Source organism: Vigna unguiculata, chromosome 11 (assembly GCF_037176805.1).
Source record: "Vigna unguiculata cultivar grain cowpea cultivar isolate G323 ecotype 2 chromosome 11, ASM3717680v1, whole genome shotgun sequence".
Lineage (NCBI taxonomy): Eukaryota > Viridiplantae > Streptophyta > Magnoliopsida > Fabales > Fabaceae > Vigna > Vigna unguiculata.
In genome coordinates, this window is record NC_140802.1 from 34,873,939 (window position 1) to 34,901,473 (window position 27,535).

Sequence of the window (27,535 nt, forward strand, 5' to 3'; positions counted from 1 at the left end):
AAAACAGAAAAACATATCTATAGAGAAAAACCATTTAACTAAAGTAAAAAAGTAAATTTGCCGCATTCCATGTCCGTGGTATCTCTTTTCCCTCTAACGTCTCCAATTTGTAAGCTCCTTCCCCCAACACTTCTTTAACGCGATAAGGTCCGGTCCACTTTGGCGCCGACTTACTATCCATTTGAATTAATTGTGCCTTTCTTAACACTAAATCCTGCACCTGGAAGCTTCGAGGTATTACTTTGGTCCTGTACCTTCTTTCTAACCTCCTATTCATTGCTTCACCCGAAATTTGGGCCAGGTCCCTGACTTCATCTATAACATCAAGGTTTGGTCAAAGCCCAACCTCAGAAACCTCCTCATTAAACGTCCTCGCCCTCCTAGTATTCTCTGAGATTTCCACAGGGATCATCACATCTGTACCATATACCAGAGTAAATGGGGTTTCTCGAGTGGACGTTTGAGGTGTGGTATGATATGCCCACAACACTCGGTGTATCTCATTTGGCCATTCCCCTTTTGCGGCCATCAATCTTCGTTTCACACCCCTTAATATCACTTTATTAGCGGCTTCAGCCTGACCATTCGTTTGGGGATGCTCCATAGAAGAGAAGACCTGCTTAATCCCAATTTCATCACATAATTGTCTTACTGATGAGCATGCAAACTAAGTCCCATTGTCCGAAATAATTCTTCGTGGAACACCAAATCAGCATACTATGTTCTTCCAGATAAATTCCCGAACCCGACTACCAGAAATCACAGCAACTGGCTCGGCCTCAATCCACTTTGTAAAATATTCCACAGCCACAATAAAAAACTTAAGCTGCCTCACCCCTTTAGGAAACAGGCCCAAAATGTCTATTCCCCAAGTGTGAAATGGCCAAGGTGTATTGAGGGAGTGCAACACCTCGGGCGGTGCATGGCTCTAGTCAGCGTGTTTCTGACACGACTCACATTTCTTGACATACTCCATACAGTCATTCTTCATAGTGGGCCAAAAGAACCCACCCCGTACCAGTCGCAACATCAATGCTCTCCCTTCGATATGACTTCCACATATGCCCTCATGTAATTCGGCCGTGAGCCGAGATGCCTCCCTCCTACCAACACAAATCAACAAAGGTCTAGAAAACCCATACTTGAACAAATGACCATCGATCAACGTATATCGACTTGAATTTAGCCAACTGTGGATCACAAGCCTGGAATTCTCCCGTCACCTGGCCTGCCACTAATGTGGAATCGCTTTTGACCAATAACCTAGTGATACCCATCTCTTTAGCCAAAAGCATCCCTGCTATCAAAGCTTCATACTCTGCTTGATTATTACTAGCCTTGAAAGCAAATCTCAAAGATTGTTTAATTAGAACTCCTTCTGGTCCTTCTAATACTATACCAGCACCACTTCCTTTCAGATTAGAAGCCCCGTCGACAAATAAAATCCATGATATCTTTGTAGCTTGCCGATCATCGACAGGTGGCTCAGATAATTCTACTAGAAAATTAGCTAAAAACTGAGCTCTGATCGACCCTCGTGATTCGTACTGTATTCCATACTTTGAAAGCTCTATTGCCCATTTAACCAACCTGCTTGATATATATGGTTTTTGTAGTATGTATCTGATCGGCAAATCCGTCATCACTTTGACCCTATGATTCTGGAAATAATGCCTCAAACGCCGAGCCGACACCACTATAGCCAAGGCAGCCTTCTCTATAGTCGGATATCTCACCTCAGCACCATGAAGTACCTTGTTCACGAAATACACGGGCCTTTGATTCCCTCTGGACTCTTGTACCAATATCGAGCTGACTGCATGCTCGATCATCGAGATATATAACGCTAGATCAGCGTCTTTCTCCGGTTTGCACAATACTGGTGGCTTACTCAGATATTCTTTCAGTTTTTGAAAAGCTTCCTCGCATTGATCTGTCCATTGAAATTTCTCATTTTTCTTTAAACATTGGAAATAGGGAAAACCCTTATGCCCACTTTTAGCAAGAAAACGAGATAAAGCGGCCATCCTTCCTGTCAACCTCTGCACCTCTTTAACGTTGCTTGGGCTCCTCATATTTATGATAGCTGCACATTTGTCCGGATTAGCTTCTATTCCCCTCTCCGTAAGTAAAAGACCCAGAAACTTCTCTGCTTTAACCCCGAAAACACATTTCTCTGGATTAAGTTTAAGTTGGTACTTATTAATCGTAACAAATAGCTCCTCTAGATCTTCTTAATGTCCTTTCTCTTCCACCGAGGTGACTACCATATCGTCAACATATATAAAGAGAAAGATGAAAATATATAAAAAAAGAAAATTAGTGAAAAATATTGAGAAACAAAATCATGAAAATTCTTTGAAGTTGAAGCAAAATTTCACGTTTTCTTGGCTCGAATTGCATTTGAAGTTCACTATTTCACTACATGCACACTTGCTATTTTTGATTTATCATGAATGAATGGTTGGTCCAAATTGAGAATTGATTTTTGGATCTGCTAATTAAGACATAAACGAAAAAGAGAAAAAAAAATATCATGTCAAAAGGTAGAAAAATGAAACAAGAAAAAAATTTGTGAAGTAGAGGTGTGATTTCACGTTCTCTAGCCTTATAGTGAGTGATAAAGCATTTGATCATAACTAAGGTGACTTAATTCCCTCTTGAGTTCCCTTTGGTTTAGCTTTCTGTATGTTTATACTTTTTCTTACTTTATTTGTTGGACACTTTTGGTGTGGTGTGTATTGTGATATAGGAGGATTATATTTAGGTTTACTATACTTGGAGGTAGTGTCTTGGAAGGTGGGGAATCCATTTGAAAGCTTCAAGCGAGAAAACTTTCAAGGTCAACATCCACTTTCACATTAAAGTGAGGGAGAGCAAACACCAAAAGAGTGCAAACACCAAAAGAGGAAGAGTTGTGGTCTCGGATTATTAGCCATAAATGGCTTGTAATCATTGCATGTTTCTTGTTCATTTGTCTTTCTTGTAATTGGCCTAATTAGGTTTCTTGGGGGAACCACAAGGTGTTCAATCCCATCTCCTAATTAGAACCTCTTTTATATAGTAAGTTGTTTGTAGTAGTGAGAGTTTTGAAGGCTTCAAATGTCTTCTAACCTTACCAACTAGACCGCATAAGGTAGCTTTATTGCTTTACATGATAGTTGCTTGAGTTAAGAGACCAAAGTCTCTAAAGTCTTTGCCAATTAGGTATTCGTTTATTGTTGTAATTTGCTTGTGGTGTTTTGAACTTTGTTCTTAAAAACATTTGTGAAAACTCTTATAAATTAAAAGTATATCCTTGGGTGAAAGTCCATAAGTAAGTAGCATATTACACTTTGGCTAAGGCAAGACTTGGTATGTAAGAAGTCCAAGTGACCCACCTCTCTTCCCTAGAAGTCTAATCATGAAACACAAAAAAGCTTTCTTTCTAGGAATACTTATCAATTTATTAGATGATGACAAGGCGAGGTTCTAAACATGGTGATAGTGGTTCTGATAGTAAGAAACATGTTCTGTCCCAATTTGTTGATAAATTTAAAGAATTTAAGATAATGATACAATAGGAGAGGGGAGGAAAAGGAAAGGAGGAAAATAGAAAAAGAAAGGCAAGTTGAGGAAAAAGAAAATAGAGAGAGAAAAGGAGAGGAAAGAAGAAGAAAGAGAAAGAAAAGAAGAGGAAAAAGAGAGGCAAGCCCTAGAGGATAGGAGAAGGAATGAAGAGAGAATGAGGCACATATACGAAAATTTTAATGCCTTAAAGGAGAGAGAAAAAAGAACTCCCAGCATAGGAGGAGTAGGCATGAAGAGGATACTTTCTCTTAACAAGAGTTAGGGGTATGTGAGTACTATGAACAACCTTCACATGTGAGAAGGCAAAGGAAAGAACACACCCCTAAAGAAGGAAAATTGATTTTCCATACTTCTATGGCAAAGAAAATATTGAAGCCTTTTTGGATTGGGAGATGAAGGAGGTGGAACAATTATTTGAATGCCACCAAGTCCGAGAACAGAGAAAGGTGCCTTTAGGTACACTTAGCTTTCAAGCCTATGCTATGTATTGGCAACCTCCTTCGTTCAAGAGAAAGTTAGGTTACAAAGCCCTACCATTAAGTATTGGTCTAATCTTAAAAATGCCCTTAGGAAGAGAAATGTTCCTTCCTATTACACTAGGGAACTCATGGATAAACTCCAAAGGCTTCAACAAAGGTCTATGATCGTGGAAGAATATAGACAAAGGATGAAGTTGTTATGATTAAGGCGGGCATAGATGAAAAGGATGAGCTGACCATAACTAGAATTTTGAGTGGGTTAAATTTTGATATAAGAGATAGAGTGGAACTTCTACCTTACAAAGATTTGAGTGATTTGGATAATTGTGTATCAAGGTAGAACAAAAACTATTGGGGAAATCATTTTCTAAAAGAGACACATTCTTCTAACTCTTATATCAAGAGAGATTTTAAAAGAGAAAAGGATGAAGCTAGAGGAAGTAAGAAAGGTAGGGGTGAAGCATCTACACACACCCGCACTAGTGACATCAAGTGTTTCAAGTGTTTAGGTCGAGGAGATGTAGCAGCTCAATGCCCCACCAAAAAGACCAAGATCTTGGGGGTATTGATCATTATAGTAGCCAAGAGTTTAGCCCAAGTGAAAATGAAGTTGTGAGTGATAGTTCTCATGAGTCAAATAGAGACGATGCGTTGTAAAGGAGAGCTTCTAATGATTAGAAGGCTCCTCAATAATCAATCTAGGTCTAACCATATCAATCAAAGAGAGAACATGTTTTACACAAGATACAATGTTTGAAAGAATATATGTTCTCTCATCATTGATAGTGGATCATGTTGTAATTGTTGTAGCACTAGATTGGTTGAGAAGTTGAACTTAACTGTGTTACCCCATCCAAAACCTTATAAACTTCATTGGCTTAATGAAGATGAGGATATCATAGTCAAGAATCAAGTGAAGGTACAATTCTCCATTGTGAAATACCAAGATGCAGTTTTATGTGATATAGTTCCCATAGAGGCTTATCATATTTTGTTAGGAAGACCATGGCAATTTAATAGAAAATCAATGCATGATGGTCTTTCTAATGAAACTACCCTTCATTACAAGGAAAGGAAATTTGTACTTCATCCTTTAACACCAAGTGAGGTAGCTAAGAATCAAGTACAAATGAAACTCAAAAGGGAGGAAGAACAAAAAAAAAGTCAAAAAGTAGAGAGTAAAGAATTAGAGGTGGGGGAATGTGGTGTTCCTTCCCCTAAGGTTATTCAACATGAAGTTCTTTTAAATAAAAAATCTTTACATGTTCTTCATGGTAAACAATCTTCTTACCTCTTGTTTGTCAAGGAACACTCACATGCACTTCTAGTGAATCTTCCACTAAATCTCTACCTTTTTCTATTGAAAATCTCTTGAAAGAATTTGAGGATGTATTCCCTAAAGAAAGAGCAATTGGTCTTCCACATTTTAGGGGAATTGAAAATCAAATTTATTTTGTGCTTAGGGTTAATCTACCAAATAAACCAACCTATAGGACTAATCCTCAAGAATCAAAGGAGATAGAGACCCAAGTACAAGATTTATTAGATAAGAGTTGGGTTCAACAGAGCCTTAGTCCTTGTGTTGTTCCAGGATTGTTGGTCCCAAAAAAAGATGGTAAAGGGAGGATGTGTTGTGACTGTAGAGCCATCAATAACATCACAATAAAGTATAAGCATTCAATCCCTAGGTAAGATGATATGTTGGATGAATTGCATGGTTCCACTGTGTTTTCTAAAAGTGATCTTAAAAGTGGTTATCACCAAATTTGTATTAAAGAAGGTGATAAGTGGAAAACTACTTTAAAGACTAAGTTAGGATTGTATGAATGGCTAGTAATGCCTTTTGGCCTTAGTAATGCACCAAGAACTTTCATGCACATTATGAATCATATCTTAAGTGATTGTATAGGCAAGTTTATTGTAGTTTATTTTGATTATATTTTGATTATCATTTGTTGGCCAAGGTAGATAAGTGTACTTTTGTGTTGATAGTGTCATTTTCTTAGGTTTTATAGTCAATAAAGATGGGGTTCATGTGGATCCTGAGAAAATAAAGACCATTCAGGAATTGCCTACTTCTAAAAAATATAGGAGAAATTAGGAGCTTCCATGGTTTGACAAGTTTCTATAGAAGGTTTGCTCCTAATTTCTCTAGTCTAGCTTCACCACTCAAAGAGTTAGTGAAGAAAGATGTTACATTCATATGGGGGCAAAAATAACAAAAAGTGTTTGATGAACACAAAAAAAAAGTGTTACATTCATATGGAACTAGAATATGATGCATTGAGAGTTGGTACATGTGTGATATTATTCTAAGAAGGTCGTCCCATTGCATATTTTAGTGAAAAATTACATGGCGCTTCTCTCAATTATCCCACCTATGAAAAGAAATTGTATGCATTTGTGAGGACTCTTCAAAGTTGGGATCATTATCTTGTTTCCAATAAATTTGTCATTCATAGTGATTGTAAGTCACTTAAATACTTGAAGAGTCAACATAAGCTCAACAATGGATGGAGTTCCTTGAGCAATATGAGCTTTTGTAGTTATAAAAACAAAGCTTATATGAGATTTTATAGCACAGAAACTACAAAAATTATACATGTAAACCCAAGGTGAAGAGCATGTTTCACAATTGCTTTGAGCTCAAACCCATATCTGGAATCACATTTTCAAATTCATAAACTCTTTGTCTCTTAAGTGGGTTGTTGAGTTCGGCATAGTAGATATCATACACAACTATGGCCAACCTATGCCACTCTCACAAATCATTGCTTCATTACCACTCCACCATTCCCAGAGTTTCTTTATCAGCCGCTTGATAAAAATTCTGACTCATTCTGGTTTCCTCTCTGAACACGCCACCCCAAATGAGCCTAAAGTGATGTATGTGCTAACTGATGCATCTAAATTACTCCTAAAGGACCATCCCTTTAGTATGAGATATTTTCTGCAACTAGTATTTAATCCAATTATGATCAATCCATGGTTTCAATTCTCTACTTGGTTCACAAATGAAGACGCTACACCATTCCAAACTAAAAATGGGATGACATTTTGGGATTTTGCTAGGTGTCAGCCTAAGTTCAACCACTTTTTTAACGATTCCCTATGATGCTCTGACACGGTGGTTGGACGACGCTTCCCGCTCCTGAAGTGAACACGGACGCGGAGGCGCAACGGACACCTACACGACACAGTGTCGGAAGCTTCTCCATGGATCAGACGCGACTAGTTCTAAGACACGCGACCAACGGACACCTCTAGTTGTTTGGATGCGCGACTAATACGAGATTCAGAGAATTCTTTCGTGTATCCGAGTGAAAAATGGCTGTTCATGTTTTGTTGTGTTCACGATGTGTTCACAATTTGCTCTGTTCACCTCACCTAACGTCATTCTGATATTTTATTTGATTGGCATGATATTTTTGTTTGTTATTTTTTTTATAGAATAAAGGAAAATCTAACAAATTTAAAATAAAAAGGGAAATAAAAAAAACTAAAAAATAATCTTTCATATCTTTTATTAAAATAAAAAGGGAAATAAAAAAAATAACAAATAATCTTTCATATCTTCTATTAAAATAAATCCAAAAAATTTAAAATAAAAAGGGAAATAAAAAGAATAAAAAATAATCTTTCGTAGCTTTTATTAAAATAAATCCAAAAAATTTAAAATAAAAAGGGAAATAAAAAAATAATAATCTTTCATACCTTCTATTAAAATAAATCCAAAAAATTTAAAATAAAAAGGGAAATAAAAAAATAAAAAATAATCTTCCATACATTCTATTAAAATAAACACAAAAAAATTTAAATAAAAATGGAAATAAAATAATAAAAAATAATCTTTCATACCTTCTATTAAAATAAAATAAAATAAAATCAAGATGATGAACAAAAATAAAATCAATAAGAATAAATTATTCTATAAATTAGAGTAAAATGAGATGTTATAATCACAAGTAACAAAAACAAAGGAAAGAATTAAGATTGGGAGCTCTTGAGTTGAGAGGAAATACAATTGAAAAACTTGTTAGCAATTGCATAACAAAGGAAAGCTGTTGCTTTGCAGTTGTAGAACGAAGGAAAGTTGTTGCTTTACGGTTGCAGAACCAAGGGAAGGAGAAAGAAAGTCTAGAAAAGATTCTGAAAAGGTAAGTTTATAAACTTTCTTTTTTATAATTTAAATAAATATCTTTTATAGTTTTTTTCATGTAAAAATAATTTATCGTAGTTTTTCTTATACAATGTATATTTGTATATGTGAACAAGTTTTTTTTTTAATAGAAAATTTATTTTATTATAGGAAATTAAGATGAGTATACCTAGTCATGCCATCGAAAAAGAAGATGAAACAAAACCTTTATGGAGATATGTTACAAAGTTAAGAAAAATTCCTGGTGGTGGAAATAATATGATTAAATGCAGTTTGTGTGATTTATCATTCAATGGATCTTAAACTCGAGTAAGATCTCATTTGCTAAAAATTACGGGAGCAGGAGTTAGAATTTGTCCAAACGTGACTACATCAAAACTTGCTGAGTTTAGAAGATTAGACAATGAAGCAGCATTGAAAATAGAAAATTCAAAGAAGAAAAAGGTCTCTCTACCATCTGTATGTAATGAAGGAAAGCAGATGAATAACAGTGTTAATCCAAAACACAAAGGTCATTTAGAAGCTTCTTTCAACATTCAAGTTAGAGATACTCTTGATTATGAAATTGCAAGGATGTTTTATTCTTCAGGACTACCATTTTCTTATACAAAAAAAAAATAATTCTATGGGCCTCCTTTTTAAAACCATTGTTAATTTTTCTAGTTGGTTCAAAAGGTTAAAAACAATGCAGGATTCAGATATAATGAAGTGTGTGTCAGATTCACTCAATTTATTATCGACTAGTGTGGTCTGCAAAAAATAATGGTAGCAATATTCTTATGGTAGTGTTTGTTGAGTGTTGGGCATATTTTCATGCTAGAAGGTCCAATATCAAGAGATAATAGATAAAAAAGGATATAAAAAAGTACCTTCTAGACCAGGATGTTGATATCATATTAGGAAGAGCTATACTTGGAAAGAGGGAGATGTTTGCTCCTAGAGCTATATCATTGTTAATTCGAATAAAGCCAGAGCAAAGGAGATTATAACAACTACTAGCTTGATATGCATCACTCTATCATGGTAGTGGAACAATTGATTCAAGTGAATAAGAAATACAAAAGTAATTAGACGAAAGGACAAAATTTTGGTGCTTGAATTGATAACTCACTGTCCAATAAGTGAAAAGTGATAAAGGATTATCTTGTTTGCTTTTTAAGATTATGAATAAGGTGAAGAGTTTTTTAAAGAAAACTCAAGGAAATCCCCACTGGACATTAAGATAGCAAGCTATCTAGATGTGAAGGTTCCTTTCCAAGAGTTCAATAGGAGAAGAGATAGTTTAAGGTGCTTAGAAATGAAAATAACAAGAGCAAAACCAAAAACGAAAATACATTGAAAGAAGAAGAACAAATAAAATGGAAGAGAAGATAGTAGTGGTGATGGAAATGGAACACGCCACTCATAGAGGGGGCAAAGCCAAACCAAGGTCTAGAGATGAGTGTATGGTGTCGCCACTTGCATAGCAAGATAAGGCAAGAGTTTTTCCTCTCCTTGGGAGGAAGGATAGCTCACGGAAATGAGGTTGAAAACAAGAGTGTTTAGATTCAAAGTATTCAACCCTTTTACAAGTGGAAGAGCTCCCCTTAAATAGATGGTCTTAGGGGTCTTTAAGCAAAATACAAAAGATGAAAGGGCTAACTAGAAAAGAAATGAAAACCCTAATTCTAGAAGCATCTCCAAGATAGGCACAAAATGAGATGGTGATGTTGCTTCCCATGTTGATTCTCAGCCAAAAGGGTGGAGTAAGAGACAAAAGTGGTCTCCAAATCATGCAAAGGAGCATAAAGAGCAAAAGAGACAAAAGGTACAATGTCTACTTTTGCTTTTGCTTTTGCTTTACTCTCTCCTCCATATCATTCATGTCCTCCAATCACCATGTGCCACCTATCAAGCTTGTCTTTACAAAATTAACCTACAAAACAACTTAAACAAGGATTAGCATGATGGCTTAAGTTTAATTACTTTTGGTCAATAAGTAAACCTTAGTCCAAGGTCAATAAGTCAACCAAAATTAAGTCAGCCAAGTCAACTTAGGGAAATCAAGAAATCTACTTAGGGACATAAAAGAAGGATTCTCCCCTTTGGTCATGCTCCTAATAATTCTCCTTGGGGGAGTCTCCATGGTTCCTTGGGTGGTCAATCCGTCATCAAAGAGTCTAGTGTTGTTGTCTCCATACAAATCAAGGTTGACCTGATTACTAGAACAGAAGAAAATAGAAATTGGAAATTAGAATGAAGGAAATAAATCACTTCTTTATGACGATGTTGAATTTGAAAACATTTGCGGGCAGAAGATAACAATGGAGAAAAAATAATAATAATACTTGTCGACCTCCTTCTATGCAAGGTAATTATATAACACTGCATTCAAGGGGTTGGTTTAAAAATTATGAAAGTATAAAAAATATTATTTATTTCTGCAGAATTGTATTTCTTTATAGGGCTCTCTAGTTTTAAATTCCCGACCAATATGCCTGTGTTGTTTTTTACATTTGGTTGTTGTAACAAAGAGCTTCCAATAGTAGATGCCCTTGGTTGTGATGTGGATCTCTTTCTCAGCCCACTATTGGTTGTTAGGAAAACTAGTATGTTCAACTCTTCTACTTTTGGAGATGCACAAGGCACATTTAGAATGTCTCGGTAACTTGAGAAATGCTTTAAGCCTTTCCTTCGGCGTTTTAAGCCTTAGCTTTAGTTTATCTGGTAATAAGCCCAAAATAATATCAATACACTAGCGCAGGGAAGAGATTATGCCGCAATTATTTTGGCTTCGGTTTTACACCCAAGGCATATGCTGGCAACGTAAAAAAAAAAGATATGTTTATGCCTCGTTTATGAACTAAGGCATATACGAGGTTACTACCTCGACTCTAGAGGGAACCGAGGCCTAATGGGCATCACAAATTAAAAAAAAATACTTTCTGATCCAATAACAACATCACACGTAGCCATGATCCTTGTACACACACCTACACCAACCATAGTGTGCCCCATCATCATCTTCAACCTTCTTACAAATCAGAAACCCTAGCCACCATTGAAACCCTAAATGTTGCCAGTGTGTCGTCACCACCATCTTAAACAACCGCAACACGCGCGGAACAACTTCATGACGCCTTCATTCATCTCGCCAGCGACGCAAAACAACCTTTCTTCACCACCATATCTGAACAAAAAACGTGAAACATCCCACGACTAACTACCGTGAGCCAAATCGCGACTTCAACACATATATCGACGTTTGAAACCCACAGGAGAGTTTTACGATTTGAAAAAGGAGAAGCACATACCTACAAGCGGGATTGAATGATGACAATGGAGGCGGCTTCGCATCCTCTGCGACGACAACAATGGAGGAGGCCCGCGCGATGGAAGAGGCCCGTTCAACAGCGGACCGGTGGTGAAGAGACGAAACTGCAACTTTGTGGAAGAAGGAACCTTTGCGTTCTACAACAATGGCGTTTGAAAATGGAAGAAAGAAAAATGGCCACTTCAAAAAAATGGCCACAACCGAGACATAAAAGTTCGAAAAAATGACAAAAGTGCCATTGCGTCTTCATATGCCTCGTTTGTAGATGAACCACGACATATAGGGCGCTGTAAAAGACCCATTATGCACTAGTGATAACATGTTAAAAGTTGCTCTAGATGCATACTTGGAGGGCAAAATATAACGTCCCATTTAATCAATAAGCACAACCCCTTACAATACTCAAGGCACACAATGACGCTAAAACTAACCAAAATACAGAGTTTAACAATGCACCAAAATTTAATTTAAAAGTCAAGTAAATACATGGGCCATAGCCCTATCATAAGACCTCAATACAGTAGAATCAGTCCAAGCATACTACGCAGCAGAATCATCCCTTCCCTGTTGACCTCGAGTGCCTCTCGCGTCTGCTCATCTCAATAAATTGATGATCATCGCAAAAGGAGAAGAACCACATCCAAGACAACCAAACAAGCAAATAGGGTAAACTAGAGTAGAAACAGTTTATCAAGGAGTCACATGCTATTACACAATCCAAGTAGTATAGATATATCATCCAAACATGTTATGATTTCTCAAACAATACACTAAACTCTGACTCGACTCATCCGGATACATATAATCTAGTCGGATTCAGCGGATGCTTGCACTTGCGGTGGATTATTCTGCTCACCCCCGAGCTAAGTGTTACAAGTGTTACAATGTTTCAATCCCCCACACACAAGGTTAGCCCTTAATGAGTTACAGGCCTCCTACTACTCTCACCACCAGAGTCAGTCTGCTCTATGTGAGATTAACTGACCTCGTAGAGTGTAAGGATACAACCTTACCTTGAATCCTTACCAAATTATATAAATGGGGCACCACCATGGACTCCCACTAACTGGGGCCATGGAATGACGTCCCGACCACAGAGCAAGGACGCGTCCTTGTCAAACTCTCGCTCAGGCAGTAGGTGCTCGCTCAAGCGAGCTCCCTTTGCCTAGGCGAGAGCTCAATAATCTAGAACAGGGGTCATTCGCACTAGCTCGCTTAGGGGAGCTGTCCTCGCCTGAGCGAGACATTCTCTTGCTCAAAAGTAGGACTTCCCGCTTGGGCGATAGTTCGCACAGAATTCCTGGGCGAGCCTCTACCAGTCTTGCTTAGGCGAGCCTGGCTCACTTGGGTGAGATTATCAGTACTCGCCCTTGTTCTCACCTGTAGCAGTCATATTTTCGCATCCAACTAACCACACAAGATATCCCACATATTCACAACGACATACAATCCATACAACACTAAGCATACTAAAAAAAATAGGCCAAACATACTTAAAACTCAAAACCCTAACTTTCCTTACATGGAAAGGGTTAGCAAACAACGTCGACACCCGAACCGTGACGAACAATAGCTCAAGCAATAACTTCGAGAGCTGGAAAACAATGGAACGAGCTTAAAATGAGTTCATTAAGACAAACCCAAGTTGGAACTACGAAGAATGAACAGAATGGAGCAAGAGCATGAATTGGAAGCTGACTTACGAAGAGTAGAAAACCAATCTGAGCTCACTTGATGAGAAATAATGGCTGAACCCTAGCAGAGCTTCACCGCTGCTCAAAGAGGGAGTAAGGGAGAATTGTTTTTCTGAAATGAGACGAATGGGTGGGTTAGGGCAGGTTTGGGTCATTTAGCTCCCTATGGGTCAACCCTTTGGCCCATTAGACCTTAGGGCAACCCTTAAAGATTGGGGCTGAAATAAGAGGGCTTTACACAAAAAAAGTTGGATAAATACCTTTAATTATGACTCTGCCTTAGTTGTTTTCTTTGATGTAGCTAGCTTGTCTTTCAACCGTTGAATCTTTGCCTACACATATGCAAGGACGTACACTTATGATAGAAATTTATTGCACAATATTTAATGTAACTTTTAAGAGTGAAAAATGTGTATGGTTTAGAGAAAGAGTAGAATTGTGCTTGTGAGAATAGAACCATATGATCTCCAATTTCCTCTTCTCTTCCTAAAAAAATATGCAGAACCAATGAACAACATAGATCAATCAATAAGTCATTGCAACTAACACTAAGTTATTCCAATAACTCCTTAGGACAACGTGCCTAGTTGCATTTCAGAAGTTTGTCGTTGATAGTCACAAACAACATTAGCAGTAGCTAATAACTTCCTCAAGCTCTTGTATGTTTTGGCTAAGCTTTTCAACTTCTAAAATCTTTGGGTGATGCTTTTTCTCCAAGATTTTGTTCTCCTCCTATTTTGGGAAGTTGTGAATTAGCTTAAGCACTTACTCTTGACTATGGAAACAAAATATGAAGCAATCATGAATAATACTTACACTTCACTGGAAAGAGATTCTCATGCACTTGTTACATCTTCTAAACTAGGAGAACCATAATCTTGAATAATACTTCCACCATCCCCTTCATAAATGAGTTCCCCTATTTCATTTAACTTAAAGCTCCTATTATTGTGCTTTAGCAATTGTCAACACTGTTTGCGAAATTTCTCATACTCTTTTCTACATTTAAAAATTTAGAATTAAACTAAAAAAGTGATGAGGGAAGTACACACAAAATAAAAGTTTTAAAAACTACAAAATTGTGGTGGACCATTATATATACTTTACCTATTTTGAGTTCTTATAGCATCTTTTTCTTCCTCAGTACTGTCCAAGTTATAGTTGTATAAATGAATATGTAATCAGTAAACCATAGTAGAGTTCATCTAAATTAATAAATATGTAAAACAAAATGAAAAAAAAAGTAACAAGACGTAAACAAAGAAGCCCACAAATATCCTTTCTGATTCATAAGATGAAGAAAAGAAAAACGTTTGTACTACTACATATAAGAGATAAGTAAGGTTCTTCATAACCAAGCTACAACATAAAACTAAATATTTAACCAGGAACAAGATATTTCAAATCACATCGTGTAACAACATGCCCATTTTGTATCTCATGTGAGTGCATAATCCAAATTTCCTAGATCCCATACATATAAAAAAAGAAAACAATAAGCATTATTTACAATTTATAAATGAAGCATAAAAGATAGCATGCTTACACTCTCAGTGGGAATGGCCAAAATTCAACTCAACTTTAAGTTTGACAAATCAAGTTTCAGAAATTATTAACAATTGATTTATCAAACTTAAAGCAAGGAAGAAACTATCATGCACTTCAACCCTGTGCTAAAATCAAAAGCTTAGTGACTTGGTAGCATACTAACATAATCAAAATCTTTACAATATTTTAGAGAAAGTTTGTTTAGAAAAATAGTTTAATCTACACACAAAGAAAGAAATTAGAACAATATATTATATTTGATTGCATTTACTAGGCATAAGACTTTAAGCTAAGGTGATAGGTCTTGCAAATTACAAAGTCACAATATGATGGTTGATGCCAGAATTAATTCAAATTAGAAAGTCTTTTAAAAGCTTATTTTGTCATTCTCAAGTCGGGTCTTCAAAATGTATTGGAACACTTAACAATATATGAAAACCAACCTACACTTTTGGTTTAGTACAAGAAGAAAATCAAAGAAATATGAGGTGTATTATCCGAAAAGCTTAAATGTTATTTGTCACTCAATGTATACTAATCTCTTAAATCTTAAAATTTTGTTTGTGTTTTCTTCTTCATTGAAACTTTAAAAGTATTTTGTTTGTGTAAATTAAGAAGTTCAATTTCCCTACGTGTATACCTGACATCCAAGATACCCAAGTCCCAAAATTCGCTCACCATCAGTTACAACAATAACTCGAATACTCTTCTTAGTCCAGATTTTCAAAACCTTAAGCTCTTTAACCCTGCAAATGGCTAACAACCTTACAACCCTGCACTAAATGTGGATGAAAGTTACATACTAATGCAAGAAAATAAAGAATTGTACTTTTCTTTCAAACTAATGTAAACTATATTATGTTCTTGCAAACTTCAAGGGCATCATGTATTTGTAGGGTTATAGTTCAAAGCATTACTAAGAGAAGAAAATATACCATGAAAGAAAGAAAATGATATACTGCAATTCTTTTTGCTAGAAACTTAATATGAACAAAAACACCAAGAATGAACAAGAAAATTGAAATAGGAACAAATCTTATGATGTTTAATCTAAAACTATATTTCACCTTAATTTTTTATTTTAAATATTTTGGTGCCATGACTTCCTTTTTTTCATTAAATAATTAGTTGAATCAAATTTTTTAATTAATATAAACTAAAGTTGCAACGAACCTGACACCAACTATGAACACATGAACCTGGAAATAAGAACACACGAACTACGAACACATGAATCTACAATGCACAATCCAGAGCCACTCGCACAATGTAGAAAAAATTTGGATGAAAGAGGAAAAGTGAGAAATTAACATGAAAGTGAAAATAAAAAATGAAAGCCATTACCAATTTGAAGTTGACGAACTACGAACACACGAACTACGAACACACAAAACCTGCAATGCACCAACCAGAACAACTTAACCTGCAATCACACAACACAAAACAAATTTGGATGAAAGAGGAAAATGAAAAATTAACATGAAAATGAAAAAAAATTGAAAGTCATTATCAATTCGAAGTTGCCATTGACCAATGAAGATCAAAAAAAGAAACAGAAGCGAACGAAATTAAGAGCTACAATTGAGCAATTAAGAGATTGAGAAATTTGAAGCCAACGAAATATTTTTTTTAGATTAAGAGAGGACAAATGAAAACTTTTTTAATTGTGAGACTTAGAGATGAAGTAGAAATAAAGTAAAGATTAAGCACAAAGTGTGGATTGTGTTAGTTCATGAGTAAGAGATGAGAATGGAATATATAAGTGAGAAAAGTGGGATTGTTAAAGTGTCAGACAAAAATAAATTTTTTTCGCGATTCATTTAAAAACATTGTCAAGGGTTCAAGAATCCTTCGACATGAGCATAAATTTCTTGAGGTTATTCTAACCTCTCTTAATGAACCCCGTTAAAATTCATAATTTTTGTAGTGATACATTCCTATTTCTATTTTCCACATCCATATTTGTAATAAACATCATATGTTAGTCATAATTTTAATTACTAGGAAACATTCATGTATAACCCTCAAACTCTACATCATATTGATTTAATGCACGATATTTGAGTGGAGACACCATCCGGGATATAAAAGTCGAAACTTTGAATATTTATTAGTTACATACCTCCATAATTTTACTTCATCTTAAGTGAGCACTTCTATTGCATTTACCTTAACTTTCCCAACTCTATAGAAAAGTATATCAACAAAATACAAGACGAGACGAGTCATTCCAACATTAATTAGAAGAGTCTATTTGTATTAATACATATCAAATAACTTTATTCATTATTTTATTGTTAGATAAGACGAGTCTTAAAATACACATTAGATGAGTCTTTAAATACAATGATTAGATGAGTCTAACAATACACATTAGACGAATGTGGCAATATATATTGATTTGACGAGTCTAACAACACATACTAGGCATGTCTATTGATGCACTTTTTAAATAAGTCTAACAATACACAATAGATAAGTTTCTTGATACATTGATTTGTATATTCTACATAAAATTATTTTCAATGAGTCTACTCTATATTTTTACACATGCTCTATCTTTCTTATTTTTACAATTTTTAGAGACATTGAATTTCTAAATCGATTTACTTTTATTTTATTCAAAACTTAATTATAAAATTAAAAATATTATTATTCTTCTCAACCTCAAAATCACTTTTAATATAATATATATTTATACTAATATAAAGTAACACACAAAAAACAACATCAACTTGTAAATAGACACGAATTTAAAATATATTATCTATTATAATATAAGAAAAAGAGTATAGTAGTAATTTTACATACTAGAAATTTTACAATTTTAGCCATATTTATTTTGCTGGGAATGTCTCATGTTGGTTTTTTTGTCATTTGATATTATTAATTTACTAATTTACTATATTATTGATTCAGAATCCAAAGTAACAAAATTAAAAATATTATTATTTACTTTTCCAACTTTCAAATCTCTTAATATATATATATATATACATATATATATATAAAGACAAAGATAAAAAACATAAATAAACACTATCATCATTATGGCTTAATACACTAGTGCAAATTTGACATTTTACTTCGTCTTATAGGCCTCAATTGCAGTTGAACCGAAGCCTACAAGGAGGCGGTGACATTTTTGCAATTTCGTCCAACTATATTGCCTCGGGTTTCTGAAAATCGGTGTAGTAAATGGAATTTAGGCCTCAATTACAATTGAATCGAAGCATAAAAGGCATCCCAGTTTTCAAATTTTCAAAAAGCCACCAGCATTAGGACGTTTGGCCTCGAGTCTTTAAAGACCGAGGCAATAAAGGGGGCTTTAGGCCTCGGTTCCAACTGAACCGAAGTATATAAGGCAGTCTAGTTTTCAAATTTTCAAAAATGCCACCAGCATCAAGCTTTTGGCCTCGAGTCTTTAAGGACCGAGGCAATAAATGGGGCTTTAGGCCTCGGTTATTAATTGAACTGAGGCCATAAAGTCTGTTAAAGTTCCCAATTCGCGAACCCTAACTACTATACATCGTCTCCCCAACTCTATTCTCTCTGCTCGAATTTCTCTGCTTTGCCACCACCACAACGCTTCGCCTCCGTCGCCGACCAGAATTTGCCGTCAATAGTCATGCGTCGCCGCCTCCGTCGCGCTGTTCAGGTTCACCGATTGCAAATCACCTCCTGCTACGGGTGAGTTCGAAAACTCTACGCAAACTTCGCTACCACCTCCACCACGCTCCGCCTCCGTCACCGACCAGTATCCACCATGAACCGTAGCGCGTCGTCGATTAAATCTTTGTCTCTCGCTCCCGATGAGTTCAAAAAATTGGTTTCCCTTCGCGTTTTGTTGTTTTTTTTTGTCGTTTTGGTTCATTTATGTTGCTTTGATTTTTCTTTCTCTTATGAATTGTAATAGTTTGAGTTTTATGGTTTCATGTTTCATGATTAGGTACTCTTGCATTGTAGATTTTTGAATTCTCAATTGTGCATCTTCTTTGATCTCGGTTCTATATTGTTATTCAACTTTCATGCTCTCAGGTTCCTTTCTAAATTGCTTTCTAAATTGCTTTATATTTGTGGTTAATTTTTTGTTTAAATATGTTGTTTGATTTTCTTATAGTGTGAGTTAGTCTTAGTTTCCCGTTTGAGATTCAATACGAAAATTATGTATTGTCCTTGAGTTTTCATTTTGAAAAAACTACATTTTTATTTTTTTAAATTAATATAAGGGGATACAATACTAATAATTTAAATGTAATGAATCTTGAATTGTCCAATTGAACAGTTTAAGAAGATTAATCACTTTCTAGTAGATTATTAGTGTGTGTGTGTGTGTATATATATATATATATATATATATATATATATATATATATATATATATATATATATATTAAAATACATATCTTAAAATACATGAATATTTGTCAATTGTGTTTTGTATTGATCTTTAGGTGCATATTTGATTCTGGTTTATAATCACTTTCATTTTGTGTATCCTGAAGACCAATGCGAAATGCTGGCAAAATTTTGTGAAATTTAAGATATGTATTTTAAAAGTAATATGTACCAATAAAATAAAGAAAGTGAATCTTCTTAAATAGGATAGGGTCACACCTTGATTACGACATGAGCATTGATTCAAAGATTAGTGAAATTGTTCACGCAATTTCAGTATGGATCGAGATTGGATTAATTTACCATGTATCAGCGCTGAGTATGAGAATGAAGTAAAAGAATTTATAAAATTTGCGCAACGTTATGAGGGTAAAAGTGATGATGAGGTGAAGTTCAGATGTCCTTGTGTCAACTGTTTGAATGAGAGAAAATTGAATGCAACTCAAGTTAGGGAACATCTTATTTGTCATGGTTTCCTTAGAAGTTATACATTATGGAAATGGCACGGCGAATTAATACACTTTCCAACTGTTTCTCGAACTGAACATGTTGTCGATTCCACCATGAAAGAGCGACGGGAAGAGCGATATGAAGAGCGAGTAGAAGAAGACAATATGGAGGACATGATACGAGATATTGGCATAAAAGCTTTTCCACAAGCGCATGTGTATGAGACGATGTCTACTTTTGCGGAAACTCCGTTGTATGTCGGTTCAACTAAGTTCACGCGATTATCAGCGGTTTTAAGACTTATGAATTTAAAAGCGACCAATGGTTGGACAGATAAAAGCTTCACAAAATTGCTCGTGCTCTTGAATGAAATGCTTCCCGAAGGAAATACTCTACCCACTCGAAACTATGACGCTAAGAAAATTCTTTGTCCGATGGGTATGGAGTATAAAAGGATACACACATGTCATAATGATTGCATATTATACAGAAAAGAATTTGAAGATTTGAAAAAATGTCCAAAGTGTGGGTCATCACGGTACAAGCAGAAAAGAAATAGTGAAGATAGTGGTCAAATAGAGAAGGAAGGTTCTGCTTTGAAAGTAGTCTGGTACCTTCCAATCGTGCCTAGACTTAAGCGTTTGTTTGCAAATCCTAAAGACGCTAAAAACCTTAGATGGCATGCAACTGAGAGAAGATGTGATGAACTCCTTCGTCATCCAGCTGATTCAATGCAATGGAAAAATATTGATCATAAATTTCCTAAGTTCGGTGAAGAATGTAGAAATATTCATTTTGGCTTAGCTACCGATGGAATGAATCCATTTGGTAATTTAAGTACAAACCACAATTGTTGGCCTGTTATATTATTCATTTACAACTTATCTCTTGGATTGTGCATGAAGAGAAAATACATGATGTTGTCTATGATGATATCTGGTCCAAAGCAGCCTGGAAATGACATAGATGTATATCTCAATCCTCTAGTTGAAGACTTGAAGTTGTTGTGGGTTGATGATGTTGAAGTGTTTGATGTTGTGGCTTATGAAATTTTCATGATGCATGCAATGTTATTTTGCACCATTAATGACTTTCCAACTTATGGTAATTTGTCGGGGTACAGTGTCAAGGGTCATAAAGCTTGTTCTTTATGTGAAGAAAGCACTACATCTCATCAGTTGAAAAATGGGAGGAAGACAGTGTATCTATGCCATCGAAGGTTTTTACAAGCTAATCATCCTTATCGAAGGTTAAAGAAAGCATTCAATGGATATCAAGAGAATGAAAAAACACCAACTCCATTAACTGGCATTCAAATTCATGAAAAAGTTAATAAAGTACATCATGTATTTGGTAAAACGCCCAAGAAGTCATCTGTATCGAGCCCTTGGAAGAAAAAATCAATATTCTTTGATGTTCCATATTGGTCAAAGTTACAAGTTAGACATTGCATAATGCCATGCATGTAGAGAAGAATGTGTGTGATAGCTTTATTGGTACACTACTTAACATTCAGGGAAAGACAAAAGATGGATTAAATGCTCATTTGGATTTGGTTGAAATGAAGATCCGAGAAGATTTGGCACCAAAGGAGGTTGGTAGGCGTACTTATTTGCCCCTTTCATGTTACACTATGTCCAGACAAGAGAAGATAAGTTTTTGCTTATGTTTAAAGAGTGTCAAGGTATCTCAAGGATACTCTTCAAATATTCATAGTTTAGTGTCCATGCAAGACTTGAAGCTTTTTGGCCTAAAGTCTCACGATTGCCACATCTTAAAGCAATAATTGTTACCTATAGCTATTCGAGGAATTTTACCCAAAAATGTTAGACAAACTATAACATGTTTGTGTGCATTCTTCTCTTCAATTTGTAGCAAAGTCATTGATCCTTTAAAGTTAGATGAACTTCAAGCTGAGATTGTTATCATCTTGTGTCAGCTAGAGATCATGGTTGAATAGGTGTTCTATAAGTAACAGCATTCGACGTGTGAGTGTGGTTAGCAAAGATCACGAAGAGTTGATGCAAGCACACCTATACATATTGAACAACACAGATGAGGTAATGCATTACTTATCTGCACACAAAGTCATTGTGAAAGAGAACAATCCAAGACAATTAGAAAAATTGCATTTGATGGAGCATAATAGAACATTCATGTCTTGGTTTAAATATGAGGTTTTGAAAGATTTGCAATATTTTGAGACTTTGATGTGGTTAGCGAATGGGTTGAAATTTGATGCCATTTGTTGTACAGGTTATAAAATCAATAATTGCACATTTTATACGAAGTCTCTAGATGATAAAAGCACAGTACAAAATAGTGGAGCCAGTCTTGAAGTTGAGTCGCTACAATTTTCTACATCTAAAGATCAAAATCCCGTAGTAGGATCAATGGCATACTATGGTGTAATGCAAGAGATGGGAGGTTGATTATACCATGTTTACTATTCCACTATTCAAATGTAAGTGAATTGACAATAAGAGTCGTGTCAAAATAGATGAATCAGAAATGACTCTAGTTGATTTTCAAAAGGTGGGTTATCGAGACGAGCCATTTATCATGGCACAACAAGCATATCAAGTTTTCTATGTTAAAGATCCTGCGTCTGAACATTGGTTTGTCGCTCTTCATGGAAAAAAAATAGATTGATCCTAATGAAGAGAATCTGAGTTATCGTAATATTGTTATCACTCACTCATTTAGAAGAACGGTAAATGTTAATGAAATCCATCTAGTTGATGATGTACATGCAATTTGAGAAGATCACGATGAAGGAATATACATATGACCAATCAATAACTTTATGTATGAATTTCATGTTCTTGTTAAAATTTAGGGGTTTTGTTAAATAATGTTTTATATGTTATTTTATATGTTGCTTATTAATGTTTTTTTATGTTTTCATTTCACAGATACATGGCTAAACATCATACTTCATCAAAGGATGAAGCACCTACTAAGAGACCCACCAGATGAGCCACTAGGTTGAGATAGGGTTGAGATAGCTCTTAATTAGAAGAGCTAAAGGTCAGAAAACACATGTTGATATTAACGTCGACATTGGAATGCATAATGGTCGTTATGCAGACGTCTTCAAAAGCTATTTAGGAATGTTGGCACGAGAGAGAATATCAATCCTTACGCCATTTTTTGATCATGTCACTGAAGTTGATCGGGAAATAATATGGCAAGATTTATTGGTAACTAATATTAATGTTATTAACGTTATACTTTGATTTTGTTGATAATATGATAAATATTGTTGATGACATTTTCTATATTGCAGCTAACATTTGATATTCCAAATGTGGCGACGCTTAAACAAAAATGTTTGTCATCAGTGGCTGAGAAATTTCGTGGTTTTAAGACCAAGTTGACGTCTAGGTATGTCTTTGGATCTAAAAAGGATGAAAATCCATTGTTGAAATACACTTGGATTGATGAAGACACATAACGTCAGTTTCTTGAGCTTCGAACAACTAAGCGATTATAGGTATGTTTATTTGAAATCATCAATAGCACAATTGATAATTATGCAAAATTTTAACTAATTCATAAAGTGGGTTTTATATGTTATAGGTAAAGAGAAAAAAGGCTCAAAGCATAAGTGGTCAAAATAAAAACTTGCACATATTATCTCATGGTGGGTATAGAAAACTTGAAGAGAAGATAATTTCAGAAAAGAAAAAATTTAGGCCCCCACCTTCTGAGGTTGAAGATACTGAGCCTCCTTCACCACCATCACGTCATCAAAAGTGGAAATTAGCCCATCTACGCACATCGGGCAACTACACTTCTGAATTTGCATGAGAAATCTTTGAGAAAATTGTAAGATACAATTCTTATCTTAATAGCTCGTTCATTTTTTATAATTTTTTTTTTACATTGTAGGATTCATTGGTTGAGCAGACCTCCTAAGGAGAATTCATTCCAGAAGGTCGTCATGACATACTTGTTGCTGCAAGTGGACGACCTGATCACCCTGGACGTGTGCATGGTGCTGGATCAGGAATCGGCATATACCAATTTTTTCGTTCCTCCTCTCGTCAGTCTTCATGTAGTCATAATGCTGATTATGAGCAAAGAATGAAGGAAATGATCACTACACAGGTGAGAGAAGAACTTATGCGCCAATTTGAGCATTATGACATTCGTTCGCCAGTGGATCCTCCGCCAGAACTGGACCCATTTGTGCCTCCCACGGGTAAATTTGTTTTCTATAAGTTATGAATTGAATAAATGATATTTAATAAAGTAATTGAATAACATTAATAAATCGTTGACTGTAACAAATAGAAGCAGAAAGGGGAGTTGTTCAACTCCACCCGGGGATGACATGGATGACACTCATCCATGCCAGCTATATATTTAGGATGGTACAGAGAAGACATTAGTGGCTCGTGGAAAAGTATTTGAAGGAACCATAGTTCTTCATGTCAAGGAGTTATCAGAGGATGAGGTTAAGGTCACAGTAGAGGAGGTTCTCATGCCGTTTGCTTTAGTTCCTGTGCCAACAAATGAGGTATATACTGTGGCACAGGCATTCCAGTGTTTCCTCACTTGGCCTAGAGATTTGGTTGTTACTGACCCCCGGTACATACTCTTAAACCACCAATATACTACACTTTTAAGTTTACATGTTTATTATATTCAAACTTAAATTATATTTCATTTTAACTGAAATTGCATCAATATAGGAAAAATCTCAATCAAAGAAGATTCTTCTCTCTTTGGACGATCCTCTTGGTGCACTGTTCTAACTTGCAGAAATCATAGCTTATAAGCTGATGCAGGTTCCTTGGGATGCTAACATTTTTGGGAGAGATCTTGACATCCCAGTTTACTTGCATTCCCGAGATGTCTTGGAGCTTGCATGGGACAAGAGGAATTGAATATTACCATTATTCAGTTATGGATGATGTAAGTCTTTCAGTCATTATATATAGTTATATGATATATTTATCTATTTACTTATATCAAATCAATTTTATGTTTAGGTATCTAGTGTCACTGAAACTATGGGTCTGAATGATGTATATGGGTTTGTAGACCCCTAACTCACTCATGAAGGCAACAAGTTTGATGACATCCAATCATATGTGATTGGATGCTTTCAACGCGGAAAAGAAATTTATTTTGTCCCTTATGTTGCTGGGTAAGTCATTTTTGTTAACTTATGAATATAATATGCCATTTTAATGCATAACAATGAATTTATTTTCTTCTCAAACGTCATCGACAATTACTTGTGGTCTCCCTAAGGGAGAACCTTGCTGTGTGGTTTTGCTTTTTGCACCGCCCTCCCACCAACCATCTTAGACAAGTGATAGATTGATAAGAAACCTAATCTCAATCTTATGAAAATGGCATGTTATATAAAAGTATCCTAACTTATTCCCTTTATCATAGTTCAATTATTGGACATAACTTGTTGTTAAGGAGATCAACGGCTAAGGCAAAATGTCTTGCATGGTGTTCCCTCCAGGTTTGATATTTCTATCCATATATTTATAATTGTTTGATTTGATTTTCTTCCTTAATTGATTTTAATGTTGTTGATATAATGTAGTGTAATAGACAAACCGACTCATATGAGTGCGGTTACTATATAATGCAATGGATGACAACAATTGTGCGTGCTTGTATTACAACTAATTGGGAAACAATAATATATTTTTGAATAAAAAAAATAACTTTGCAATATTCTAAAGTTTGGTATACTAAAGTTGTCTTTCTATATACTAACTTAACTTAATGTCTTATTTTGCAGACATTCAAGAGTCCTTTGCCAATTCCCGCGAAGTCCATAAAGTTTGGTAGGATAGCATGTGCAAAATTCATAATTCAAATGTACAATAGTATTGATTAGGATATATGTATTTGGATTGTGTATATTTCAATTATCTTTTAAATGTTTTTGGATTGTGGATGTTTGAGAAAATATTTTGCCTTGGTTTGTGCTGCTCTATGAAAAAAATATGCAGGTTTAAATGTGGGAATCACAATAAAACAGAAAAATTATTTTAAAAAAATAGTAGAATAGGCCTCGGTTGTTACCAAGATCGAAGTAAAAAGGCACTCTATGGCCTCGGTTCTTACCATAACCGAGGCCAAAGAGTCTACGAAATTTTTAATTCAAAAAAATTATTTTAAACTTATGGCTTTGGTCCTAGCTGACCCGAGGCAGAAAAGGAACCCTATGGCTCTGGTTCGTTAACAACTGAGGCATAAAAAGGACTATATGGCCTCAGGCAACAACCTAGGCCAAAAGGGTGCCTTTTGGCCTCATCCCAATATACCTCGGTTCTAGACCCAGAACAAAATGAGGAAAATAACCGGGACAAAAAGCCCTTACTGCACTGGTGAATTAAGCTAGCGAACTATAAAAACAATACAAAGAATGTTCTAAACCAAAAAATCATTTTAAAAAATAATATATACAGAGAATTAGGCCCTCACTAAGCTAATTTTAAAAAATAATATAAAGAGAACAAAGTTCTCTCTAAGATAAAATCAATTTCTAATTAAAAAATAATAAATAGAGAGGGTTAAACCATTGCTAAGCTAAAACGAATTTTGAAAATTAATATAAAGAGAGCTAACTCCCGGCTAAAGTAAAATTAATTTTAAAAAAATAGAGAGAGGGTCAAACCCTCACTAATGGATAAAATTTTTAATTTTTTTAAATTATTATATTTTATAGTAAGTATATGCTTAAAATTATTTAATTAAAAAAAAACTACAAAGAGATTATTAATGTACAATATCATTTTAAAACATAATATATAGAGAGGGTTAGACCTTCGCTAAGCTAAAACTAATTCAAAAAGAAATATAAAGAGAGGATAAAACCCTTATTAAAAAAGATAAAATGAATTTTTAAAGCAGAAAATTATTGAAAAATAAAATAGATAGATAGGGCTATACCCTTGCAAAGGTAAAACTATTTCTTAAAAATGATATAAAGAAAGTGTCAAACCTTCATTAAGAGAGAATTAATTTTTAAAAAATCCAAAGAGAGGGTGATGCCCTCGCTAATGGATGAAACTTTTAATTTTTAAAAGGGCGCTTCTCCCTGCCCCTCCAACACTTGTTTTGTACCCCCCAAAAGTTACAATAATGCCCTTCATTAAGATACAACTGAGAGTGGGTAGGGACGCAGTAAATTTCATTTACTGCGTCGCCAACTTCTGCACCCCCAAATACTATTTCTTCTCCGTTTGTCTCTCTTTGACTCTGCCTTCATTTAAAATTTCTCAGTTTCATTCTCGTTTCGTGTGGTCCCTTTCACTGTTTCATTCTCGTTTCATTCTCCTGAGCTTTCAATTTTGTGTGCTTCATTCTTTCATTGTCCGGTGGTGGTGGTCCCCTTTGGAGGTTTGTATCACTTTCATTCAATTTCTTTTAAGTTTATTCTCTTAATGTCTCGTCTCAGTGTTTGTGCTTGTGGTGGTTGAAGGTTATCTATTTGTTTGTTGGTTGTTTGAAGAAAGGTGTTATCGTGAGTAACGTGCATCCTCTCCAAGTGTGGTACTTCCGTTCTGTCCAGGTTAGAGCCTTAATATGAGCTGAAGTTTTTTTTTTCTGTGTATGATGTGAAACGGAATTCGTATTCCATTTCAGAACATATGAAACAACTTTCACACTCCGTTTCAAAGAACAACACGTAATTTTTTATGAAACAGATTTTGGCATCTGTTTCACACATTTACGAAACGGATTACATAAACCGTTTTGGGAAAAATTTAAAATTTTGTGGGAAACAGAATACGAATTTCGTTTCACAAAATCGTGAAATAGATTCTATAATCCGTTTCAAAAAAAAATTGCGAATTTTTTTCTGAAACGGATTACAAAACCCGTTTCACGATTTTGTGAAACGGAATTCCTATTCCTTTTCCTACAAAATTTTAATTTTATC

The 27,535-nt window shown here is 35.1% G+C and overlaps 1 protein-coding gene and 1 pseudogene across 1 annotated transcript; one reads left to right on the plus strand and one right to left on the minus strand.

Annotated features, from left to right (window-relative positions):
* Window positions 1–334: 334 nt before the first annotated feature.
* On the minus strand, window positions 335–2,075 carry LOC114170324 (uncharacterized). Its single transcript, XM_085669367.1, has 3 exons — window positions 1,143–2,075; window positions 719–787; window positions 335–616 (listed from the first exon to the last, which is right to left on the minus strand). The coding sequence occupies exons 1-3, from the start codon at window positions 2,073–2,075 to the stop codon at window positions 335–337; spliced, it is 1,284 nt and encodes a 427-aa protein (XP_085525493.1).
* A 4,576-nt stretch (window positions 2,076–6,651) lies between these two features.
* Window positions 6,652–7,164, plus strand: LOC114169194 (putative O-methyltransferase 3 pseudogene; annotated as a pseudogene).
* The last annotated feature ends 20,371 nt before the right edge of the window (window positions 7,165–27,535 follow it).

Bases quoted from the DNA above. Each gene is read 5' to 3' on its own strand.
- LOC114170324 (XM_085669367.1), bottom strand. From the start codon at position 2,075: ATGAGGAGCCCAAGCAACGTTAAAGAGGTGCAGAGGTTGACAGGAAGG. The intron at 788-1,142 runs GTATGGGTTTTC...TATTTTACAAAG, and splicing joins ATCGATGGTCATTTGTTCAA to TGGATTGAGGCCGAGCCAGT. The intron at 617-718 runs GTATGCTGATTT...GGGATTAAGCAG, and splicing joins AATTTATCTGGAAGAACATA to GTCTTCTCTTCTATGGAGCA.